At 33.5% G+C, this 11,672-nt stretch overlaps 2 protein-coding genes across 2 annotated transcripts; one reads left to right on the top strand and one right to left on the bottom strand.

Moving 5' to 3' along the window:
- The first annotated feature begins 217 nt into the window (after positions 1–217).
- On the top strand, positions 218–874 carry LOC147943744 (protein PROLINE CONTENT ALTERNATIVE 22). Its single transcript, XM_087450076.1, has 2 exons — positions 218–587; positions 662–874. Exons 1-2 carry the CDS (start codon positions 334–336, stop codon positions 702–704), a joined length of 297 nt encoding a protein of 98 aa, XP_087306202.1. The 5' UTR covers positions 218–333; the 3' UTR covers positions 705–874.
- A 3,352-nt stretch (positions 875–4,226) lies between these two features.
- LOC109133098 (3-ketoacyl-CoA synthase 12) lies at positions 4,227–10,134 on the bottom strand. The gene is made up of 2 exons (XM_087450075.1): positions 9,571–10,134; positions 4,227–9,208 (listed from the first exon to the last, which is right to left on the bottom strand). The coding sequence occupies exon 2, from the start codon at positions 6,087–6,089 to the stop codon at positions 4,659–4,661; it is 1,431 nt and encodes a 476-aa protein (XP_087306201.1). The 5' UTR covers positions 6,090–9,208; positions 9,571–10,134; the 3' UTR covers positions 4,227–4,658.
- Positions 10,135–11,672: the final 1,538 nt, after the last annotated feature.

The following is an 11,672-nucleotide window of genomic DNA, read 5'->3' as shown; positions in this document are numbered from 1 at the left end:
AAAATAATCTCATCCGATGAATTAAAAAGATGACGTCAGCAGTTTTTTAAAAATGAGTTTGCTATTATATATAGATGCCATCCACGTCAATAAAAATGTGATATTCAAAAATATATAAAACACGTCCGAAACTAGCAAATCATCATGTAGTAGTAAGTTAGTTGGTTGTGTAACAATTAGTTGAATGACCGTTAGGTCTAACACCTAAGTTTCAAAAATTTCCCGGGAGACAAAAAGATTCAAAACACAAAGCAAAGAGAGAGAGAGAGAGAGAGAGAGAGAGAGAGAGAGAGAGAGAGAGAGAGAGAGAGAGAGAGAGAGATCAATTGAAACATGAAGGAAGAGGAGAGAGTTGGTTCATCGTCCTCTTCTTCGTCTTCTCTTCCTGTGAGCTACGGAGTTGACTGTGAAAAATACGAATTTTCTTCATCCGTTTCTTCTCTGTCTCAACCGTTCTCTCCTGAAGGTTCAAGTAACAAGAGTTTTGTTCTTGAAAACAATCTTCCTTTTGTTTTCTCGCTGGACCATAGCAATAACACCATCCTCATCTTTCCTAGAGATAGACCATGTTCTTGTCTCCACCATGTGTAAGGCCTTATCTCTCTTTCTCTATCCACTTCCTTTTTGTTCTTAGGGTCCTCATTTCTTGGGTTTCTTGCAGCTTGGAGTGGATTCTACAGAGATGTTGTTGTTGCCTCTGTTAGCCTTTCTACTTTTTTTTTAAACTTAAACCAATAAAATCTTGTGGCCTGTCCTCATGCTATATCAGATTATATGCAAGTAGTAAGAGCTTTTTTTTCTGTTAATTTTTGTACTAGCTTGGTTGTAATTTGTTACTTTGAAAAAGTTTGAAGTACTACTCTTATTTAGTGAAGTTTTTAATAGTTTACAACAAAAATAACAAAAAAATAACAAGAACATGTTTTGTTGCCGAACTTATATTAGAATTTCGCCCCTAAAGTTATGAATAAAAAAGGTGGCCTGAAACTCTTTGCTTCACATGTTTTGTTGCCGAACCAGATCTTATTAATTACAGTATATTATACTAATCTGGTTTCTCGTAAAACAAAGTGTATTTTTTTGCTTTGAAAAAGTTGGGTCAGTGCTACTAATCGACGATTAATCAAGAGAACCAAGACTATCTCTATTTCCGTTTACATCATGTGATTCATGTATTTAGCATTATCATGATCAAATCAAAATTTCATAGAATAAAAAACTTTATAAAGTTGATCAGTATCAAAGATCTCTTTTATTTTTATGTTTTTGTCAACCAAAGATCTCTGTTATTCATCAACCTAATGAATTTTTTGTATTAACTAGTTAAAATTTCAGAAAATTATATATAAAGTGTGACAGTAGAAAGAGATCAGTACCGAAGATCTCTTACATCTATTGCAACAAAAATACATTCAACACCTCCTTACCAAGAAAAAAATTGCAACATGCTATCTCTACACCAATGGAGAGATTATCAAAGTTAATCATCACATCCGGCACATTTCTGGACAATATTGCAAAGTGCATAATTAACCCTAATCGGAAGTATCTAGTATTTTACATGTGCTTCTTTAATTTGGATATATAGCCGACACACACTGAGCAAGCTACTCAAATTGATGTATCATGCCACCAACAAGCAATGCAAGCTACTAAAAGGGTCCTACGATACCATCCAATAGTTGGATGTACTCTTCTCTGAGAATTTTCTTTTGAAGTTGTAAGCTCATTGATATTCCTCGCATCTTATGATGTGAATAGGGTTGGTGACACTGATGATTTCATTTCCACAAAGGTGTATATCATTTTTTTTTTTGACAATAGGTGTATATCATTTACTTAAGTGGAAATGTGATTTCTTACTCATCCAAGAAGCATGTCGTTGGATATGTTTGCTTCTTGAAAAATTCGACATTCTCTTCAAAATAAACTGATTGATTACTTTGAAAATGTAGATTCTTTGGCGTATTTATATGTTAAATCAAGAATTAAGCATAAAGCACGATATCAATCTTATTTTTTTTTTTTGCATGCATGCTAGCTGTCCTAGCAAATTGGCCAGTTGCAGTCCCAAAAAAAAAACATGTTTGCCGCCGCCGACCCAAATGGACGTGGACCGGTCCGTTTGACAATTCTACTTGTATCCAGTTACCAACTATCACTCTACTCTATATATCACGACCAAATTCAATTCATCGTTCTACGAGTCTCACGTCGCATATTTCCATCAGACTAGTTAGTTGATGCTCTAGTACAATATCTCAATTGAACGATTCACCAAATTTCCAGAAAGATTGGAGTCATTAAGTATCATTTTGGGAGACTTATCATCAACGTCATCTTTATGTACGTAATCAGTACTCCTGTATATATAATTATAATCATTGGTAAAATGCGATGGAGCAAAATAGTAGTAATTCACATTATTTAATGTTATTGTATATCATAATCGAAAAGAATTTAAGAACTGTACGGTACGGTATGGAGTATAATTGTTTTAGACTTGGAAATTTACGAAATCAGGTAGTAAATTTATTCAACCAAATGAGAAACAGAGAATCATGTAGTGATTGGTCACTCAATGATACATGCAATCCTCAATTTATTGACGATGGAGTTTATTTAAGAGGATGATCCAACGGCACCTAATAGTGCCACCACATTGTGAAGTCGAAATGAGAGTGGGAAATAAATGTTTCATCTGTTTTTTGAGTGGCCAATTAAATAACAAAGTTGTTTTTATTTCGTTTTGGACAGCTCTCTTTCTACTGCCATACTTACCTGTCCCTATTTATTACCTTTTTTAGTTTTTTTGTTTTCCTTCAAATGCACTCTCTCCGTTTTATATTATTTGTCGTTCTAGACAATTTCATACATATTAAGAAAACAATTAAATTATCTGTTTTACCCAAATTGATAAGGAGTTGTTGAATGATACTCGAACATATACTTAAGGGTAAAATTAAAAATTTGATTCATAAAGTTGCATCGTAAATACAAAACGACAAGTAATATAAAACAAAAAATTAAGTCCAGAACGACAAGTAAATATAAACCGAAAGAGTATTATATACGATCTACTTGAATATTGTGAAAAATAATCAAATACTAGTAGTATTGTTAACAGTTTTCTATTATAACACGAGTCTTCGACCAATCTTACTAATTTAATTCCCATGTTTTCATCCGACAAATAAGGGTTTCCATATCTCGTGTTGGACACAACACAACGTGTGTTTGTTTACCATTCAAACCAATGTGTGTTAAATGCAAATTATGGTTAAAATCAATCTTAAGTGGATAAACTATGAGATATAAAATTTCTGAATTTTAATGATTTCTTTACATCATAGAGAATATAGATTATCGGTCCATAATGTAACCAAATTTAGTACTATTAAACAAGAAAATATCATTTGTGGTCATTTTTTTTTTTGATAAAGATCATTTGTGGTCATTTGATTTCTAAAATGATTGAATTGTTACAAACCGTAAGAGATATCAATTGTACAAATGTATAAAAATACCTCTTTCAATATATTTTTTATTTTCCTTTTTGCTTTGTGATCGATATGATAACCACTCAACGGTATATACTTTATAGATATGGTCACATTATCATATATCTCTTTTTTGTAGAAATAAGATATGCTTTATCATTTCAACCTATATATATATTAGCTAAAACACATTCCATCCTGAAAAATACATTAAGGGATTAGTAAAGCTATACCACATTATTTTTTTTGTCGTAAGGCATGAGTATTCTGTTACAAAAAACTGAGTATTACATAAATTAAAATACTAATAGTAAATAATACTAATACTAATTAATTTAGTATTATTAATAGGGAGATTTTTGTCATTTAGCATGGAGACAGATAGGGGCCCGGAATCTGGTAATGAAATCAAATGCCCATTGAATGTTTTGCCTACCAAACAGACTTTTATTTTTCAAAAAATGTTTACACGAAAAAATTGTTCTGAGAATGTGAATGTCGCACGTAAATGTGAATGTGATTTTAAATAAACTACGAAACGTCGATTAAGTGACATATGTTCAGAATCTGAACATTGTAATTCAAAAGTCCACTACAGACTCTTTATTTACCAACTTTCGACAAATATTCAATGAAACTTTTAGTCCTTCGAAGTTTTGAAATTTCTATAGTTTCTGTTTTATACAATATTTAAAAATTAAAACGAAAGGACTAAGCATGAAGATGTACCGTGTAACAAGCTTGAGTAAATGCGTAACAATAGTACAAAGTAAAGTGGAAATTTAATGAATATTACAAAAATATTAAAATGATACAACATTTAACATTGAAGGAAAAAAATAAAGATGGCAGCTAGCTAACCAATAGGATGGCAAATTAGTAAATTCCCATCGTATTGGAAAGTGCATGCCCCCTAAAACCCTTATTGATGTATGTAATTAACAAATTATAACACCCTCAAAAAAAAAAAATCATATAAAGAAAAGAAAAACTAAATCGAAGTTTCTTTTACATTCATATCACCTTTCCCAATCCGAATTTAAAAAATGAAAACGTAAATTTTTTAACAAAAGGAAAAAAAAAAAAAACTTTTTAAGAGAGAGAGAGAACTATTTGTGTCACCTTGCGTTTGCGTTTGCGTTTCTGTACGTAAACGTGTTACATGAAAGCGTCAGGGACCTTGAAAGTGTCAGGATCTTCATCTTGAATCCAACCAAACTTCTCCAAATAAGGATTCACAATTGATTTTGGTGGATAATCATCAATGCAGTGATTCCACACGTTTCCTTTTGATTCCCCAACCGTTAGATCTCTTACAACTTCCCAAACGCAGCTATTACATTTGAAACCAGCTCCAAAGCTTATCATAAATACTCTATCTCCTCTCTTCAACCTCTTCTTGGCTTCCATGTAAGCCAACACATACCACAAACTACTAGCTGAAGTATTCCCAAACCGATGGAGAGTCATCCTCGCCGGTTCAATGTCATACTCGGTCAAATCCAAGCTATGTCCAATCCCATCAATCACAGCTTTCCCTCCGGTGTGAATGCAAAAATGTTCGATCCCGGTCTTGAAGTTGATCCCTGCCTTTAATGGAGTCCCTGATGGCAGATTCGTGGACCCTTTGCTAGGGTTTTGACGAATCTTGATTTTCTTGATGAGAAGCTTCAACATGAACCTCAAGAGCTCGGTTACGGGAAGAATCTTGGGTGTTATAACCTTGAGATTGTCTACAAAAGCACGAGTTGCCGCTTTCGGTAGATTCTTCCCCAAGTAAAACCCTACACGGCCTTGTTCATCCTCGGATTGGATACAGCAGTTGTAAGACTCCTCTCTAGCTCCATGGTGAGTCCGTACCATACACTTGAGCTTAAACATTGCTCTCTTTCTCAAGCTACGTTTGTTAGTCAAGAGAATAGCACAACCACCGGATCGGAACAAGCAGTTGGCTAAGATCATCGAACGGTTGTTTCCGCTATACCAATTAGGGCTCAAAGACTCGGACGTGGCAACAAGAGCTAACTTGTTTGAGTAGGTCTTGAAAATGTTCTTGACTATGTCTACGGAGATTAGACTCGCGCTACATCCCATCCCCGTCAAGTTGAAGACTTTGACATCGTCCCTCATCTTGTAATGGTTTATGATTCTTGAAGCTAAAGAAGGTGTTGAAGAGAGCATGGAAACATTGACTACGAGGATGTCGATATCTTTAGGAGAGATTTGGTTTCTCTCCAAGACTTTTCCGATGCTGTCTACGTAGAACTCTTCCATCTCGGAGATCCCATCTTGTAACGAAGGACGCTCTTCTCGACCTTCAAAGACGAGTCTTGGAGCGTAGGTTTGTTCTCCAATACCTGAGCTTACGATGGCTTTGAGAAGGAACTTGTATTCAGTTAATCCAAGGTTTTGGTTTCGATAAATGATCTCTCCACTGAACTGAGTGGTCACCATTCGATCGTTGGATGGTTTATGACATTGGTAGTCTAAGATGTAGCAATCTTTGTCTTGCTTTGAGTCTATGAGTTTCCAGATCTTGAAGAAGAGGTAACAAAGGAGAAGAGAGAACAAGAGAAAAAGAAGATCCATAATTTATTCTTTCTTTTTGTATTTTTCTTTGTTTTGGTATTAAGAAGAGATGATGAAGTAAGTAAGATACATGAGAATGGAGTGGAGACTGTAAAGGGGATTATATAAGGAGAATATGCAAATGGATGAGGAGACGACAGCTCTGAATTTTCCAGTGGGTTCTACTTCACCGTTGGGTTTTTTTTTTGGGTATTTAATAGTATTATTATACTAGAATTTTAATAATGTTTCGTTGACGGTAAGAAAGTTAGAACAAGTTTACGGTGATTATATTTTGACTTAGGAGAGAAGTGGGGACACGTTGCATCGGACGAAGACTTCACATGTTTTGTTATTAAAGCATAAAAAAAAACTTCATTACAATAAGTCTACCATTGGCATGTGACTATGTGAGCTTGAAGAAGAGAACACAGAGAAAAGTGATAAGTAAAGTTGTGTAAAGTTATCTCAACTCCCACCAACCGAACGAGGATTAATTAAGTAAGTAATTACGTATCAATCTATTATTACAAAAACACAACTCAACACTTTGGCTCACACCTTCTGCGTGCGTCTCTCTTCTTTGTACTTTCCCACCTTCTCTTCTCTTCTGTCTTTTGCCTTAAACACTTAATTTATCTTTCTCCCTAGCTCTCACTCTATCTAACTTAATTTTATTAAATTCATCTCTCACTCCTCCAACAAAGTTAGGTGTGTGCATGTGTATGGATATTTATGTATATTTATATATATGCCTCCGGAAACATGACTTTCTATTTATGCATATTAGAAATTTCATTACACTTCTTCCTATAACTAGTAATTTTGAGTCTATATCTTTCCGCCGTGTTAATTGCAGTCGCCAATTAAATATGGACTCCAATCTACTTTGATATGATGTTTTAATTGACACTTTAAATTATTGTCACTAGGTTTGATAATTTATATATTGCATGTTGAGATGCTCGTAAGAATTTTCATTGAAGGGTACATTTTGGTGTTATAATTTTGTTTGGTTAGTTGATGAAATAATCACGTTTTATTTGATACGATACACCAAATAGTAAAAGTCTCATTTTCTCAACAACAATTAATTCATAACCAATGATTAGTCATTCGAGTTTTATATATTACTAAGATAGTACCCGCGCTACGCCGCGGGAAGATTTTGTATATTTTTTTGTGTAATTTTTATTATTGTTTGTATATTTTCTTTTTCTTTTTATTATGTGTCGTTTTGTATGTTTGTGTTGGATTAGAAATTCATTATATCTTTAGCATATTATTTGTTATTTGTTTTGTGATTTATTCATTGTGCGGTTTTGTTTTGCTGTATTTGTTTTGCTGTATTTGTTTTTTTTACTTTTATTGATGTTTTTAGCTTTTATATGTCAATTTAATTTATGTATACTATGTACTTAGGAATTTTAAAATTGGTCAAGTCTCATGGATTATCACAACTTTACTCAACCCCTAGACCCTAATATGTTAAGGAAATTTATTCTAATGACTTCATGAACTAAATGAATTAGTGGGTGAAATGGTTTAATGGATCAAAGTTATGTTATAATGAGTAATGGTTTAACCATTTGATCCATCTAATGCTTACAGCGGTCAAAATTACTAAAACCTCTCAAAATTACCGAAACCACTAAACCGGTGAAATGTGTAAACCGGTCAAAATTTCCCCAAAATAATAGTTTCATCGTTTTTTTTTTTTTTCCTTAGCTTCATCGTTTTTTTGATTCTAGTAAAATTAAATTTGATTCAGAAGCGTTTGGATAAAAATCAAAGACTTTCCAATCCGCCAGCTTAAGGATTGCTCTAGCTATGAAGCTGCATCTATTCAAAAACTGTAGCTTCATCTGCCAGGAATGTGTACGTTACCTTTTGCCTTTGTATGTAGCTTCAAAAACTGTAGCTTCATCAACTCTAAAATAAACAATTCTAAATACTCTATGCTTTATCCATGTATATTTAACTTAAATCTTTCAGTCTAATCTGAAACCATGGACTTAGGAATTAGGGCTAGACAATCTGTTTATTAGGTTCGATTATTCCGGTTTATGTTACCTATTGTAGGCCACAATGAAGCCATGAGCGTAAGATAGGTCAGCTGCAAATACGATTTGATTTCAGTAGCATCTCCTCCTTTACCATAAGTAATGTTTGCTCTGATTGTTTCATTGAACAAAACAGATTCTTAACACACCAATCCGCTTTGTTTTCTAAACCATATCACTTGAAATGTCTTGAACTCAACTCCATCAAAAGTGATCTGACCATAAACAAGCTCGTAAAACCTCTACAACAACATAACTAAAAACACCACATGTAAGAGAATAAGAGAACCAAAAACAAAATAACCTCTGCAACCTCTGAAACAGAGAACCAAAAACTAAATAAGAGAATTTAGATAACCTTTCCAACACCACAAACATTTATAGCTAAACATATGACTAAATTTATAGCTCGATTACTTGCATTGAAACATTTATAGCTCGATTCTCGAATCTGGATGACAAAACTGATTGGTCTTTCCCTTATTGGACGCAATTGGATCATAAGATGGTTGTAACTTAGAGATGCCAAACAAAAGTGGTGCACGAAATAAAAAAAAATAAATAGAGGTTAAATTGTATAAGACATATTAAAGACATATCATAAAATGAATGGGTATTCAGCAACCAAGAAGCACAGACACCATAGTTGAGCTGATAATTCGAGGACATGGTGGTTCCAAAACATGAATTTGTGCAACTGAATTTCACCTTTCTTTATAATGAGGTTAAATTCTAAAAGGCAACTATGTCTAAAAATCTTCATAGCTAAACCTTTTAAGATATAGTATAGAACCTATGCGAAAACTAAAACGTGAAACTGCAGACCCACCAATTTGTTGAATATAGACGATACAAGGGGGAGCATTTCGTTATGCAGATGAAGAAAGTGTTCTATTTCCATCGCTGAAACCTATCAGTAATTAAAATCAGCCAAGAGAGATGCCGATTCATCTTTATTTATCAGTTAAGGGAACTTATCACATAGAAAAAACCTCCTGCATAAACTCTGGCAACTCAAGAAAGCATATACATACCAATGCATGATCGTTCTTTTTTTCGTAGGCTCTTGTTTTGAATCTGAGGAAGCATAGAGATAGATAAACATAATTAAAACAGATAGAAATAAAACAATTCGCTTAATTCACTGGATTATATACAACTAAAGCACCAATCTTTATAGGTCAAATCAAGTATCTCTCTTGGACCATAGACAGCTGCAATTACTTTGGTATTGTCCATCTCGAAAACAGCAGAACTATAAACAATGTTGAAATTTTTGTGTTCATATATAAGTGCCAAATTAAGAATTGAGATGAAACTACTCCAACTTCAGCTACGATTTGCCTCATCTAAGATATCATTGCAAGACGCAACAGGAATTGACTTGTGAAGACATCATCAACAAACAAAGACAAGGAATAGAGAGATGGGAAACATACCTCATTGAATCGGCCACCATCTAATCGAAAACCTTCTGCTCAGATTGGTAGAGAGAGCGATGGGATGAACAACACAGTCGTCGAAGGTTGGTATCACGGCGACGAAGAACATAAATTTAGCAATTGATTAAAAGCGTGTTCGACAAAGATTGGAATCAGAGAAATCAGTGACAATCAGAGAAAGAGATAGCAAAGACCAAGTCCGAGTCAATGTGAAGGAGGCAGCTTCCGTCGTGAACTCAAATCGGCGATGGAGAAGAAGAACAAATCGAGAAATAGAAAAACGACAACGAAGAAGCATAAAGACAAAACACTTAGAGGTTTGCTTCTATTTTCTTTAGTACACGTATGAATAAATTTAGATGAGCTGTATTAATTAAAATGTTTTCATTGGTTACCTATTTTTACTGATGTGTCAACACCAGGTTCAATACAGAATCTGATGTGTCAAGTAAGGAAAGCAACACATTGTGTTTTTATTGTATTGATATATGTGAAAGACATGGAGTAAATAAATTATATATGGACATGGGACACATCTTAATATATCACATGGCTTGCTTTAAAAAATTGGATTTTGTCGTTGCATAAGATTTATAGGTTTACACAAACACATGACAGAGAGATCAAAACATAATTAGTTTGCTTCCAAACTAAACATCATTAATATATACTACCAAAACTCTCCATCATCTGCTTCTTACTACTCATTATTTTCTTCACTGAAGTTTTATATACGTTACTGAATTCACTGATTTAGTCTAATCAACAAATATTCTATCATTTTTGTATTTGCAATTCAACATAGTTATCATAACATATTGAAACCAATTTCTCATAAAAAATAGGAAGAAAATAGCGAAATGGTGATTGTATACCTTCGGTAATTCGGTTTCTAAACCGTTTCATCTCTATATGTTTTCATCATTTTTTTCTTTTCTATTTGGATTTAAATTCGAAGCATTATGATATTTCTTACACGGAATGTACATATAGAACGGGATGTGGAAACTTTGATGGAAGTTGATATGAATGCAGAATCTGCAACATGAGTGAAGTTTTGTCAGTGTTATGATTAACTGAAATCTTGATCTTCTGCTTAGTTTTGATTGAAAATTCCAGTTTGGTCAAGGAATAAATGAGCTTATTAAATTCCGATTAGCAAAAAAAAAAAAAAAAAAAAAATGCATGAAAAAAAGATGAATAGTCATAAACTAGTGACCCAACTCTAGGACGGTGCCTTTAGTTATACCCGTGAATCTTAAAAAGGTTCGGTAAAAGATCCCTATGATCTAAGGGCATCAGACCTTGTTTATCGGGGGATTTAAGAGAATTTAAAGAGAGTTCTAATTAAAAAGAAGAAAAAAAATAAATCAGAAATGGAAAAAATGGGAAGATCTCCCCTTATATAAGAGACCGAATATATGTTTAAGAGGCGCTACGTGTCCCAATTCTATTGGTTGAAATAATAAAACAAAAGAGAAAAAAAAACATTTCTTCCTCGATTAATTTTTCCAAGGAACTGTATGGATTCGAAGGGAATGGAAAGAAAGAGATAAATAGCAAAGGCGATTTGGAAGCCAATCACCAAAGAAAGAATCGAGTAACAGTTGGAAATGGATGCGGTTTGAAGTTGGAGCCGATTAAATCGGTAGAGAGAGATTGAATCAATTGGAATCAGAAAGGTAAGTTTCTTAGTAGACAATCAGTAGAGAGATTGAAGCCCTAAACAATTTCTCGTCAGCTTCGTTTTTGCTCCTTTTCCCCGCAGCTTTCTCCGGCGGAGTTGTTCAGGTACGTTCCGGTTAGCTTAGAAATCTTAAGGAAACCACACGCTGGAGAGAATTCAACTTTCTTGTGCTTCAATTTTTCATCAACGTTGAGAGAAGGTATGAGTCTCTTCAATCTATTAATTTAATCATATTATAATAAATAAATTATTTATTTAAATTTTAAATAACAAAAATAAAAATTAACTAGTCATATATAACAAGTGGTAAACGACGTTTCTTAGAGCAAGTCCATTGGTGACTTTAGCAGGATTTTTAGCAAGATTATTATTTTATTTGAGATTAAAAATAAATCAAAAATGATAAAACAAC

Source organism: Camelina sativa, chromosome 5, assembly GCF_030686135.1.
Source record: "Camelina sativa cultivar CO46 ecotype springtype chromosome 5, ASM3068613v1".
Classification (NCBI taxonomy): domain Eukaryota; kingdom Viridiplantae; phylum Streptophyta; class Magnoliopsida; order Brassicales; family Brassicaceae; genus Camelina; species Camelina sativa.
Note: the sequence above shows the minus strand (reverse complement) of the source record. Positions and strands in the feature narration are given on the sequence as shown.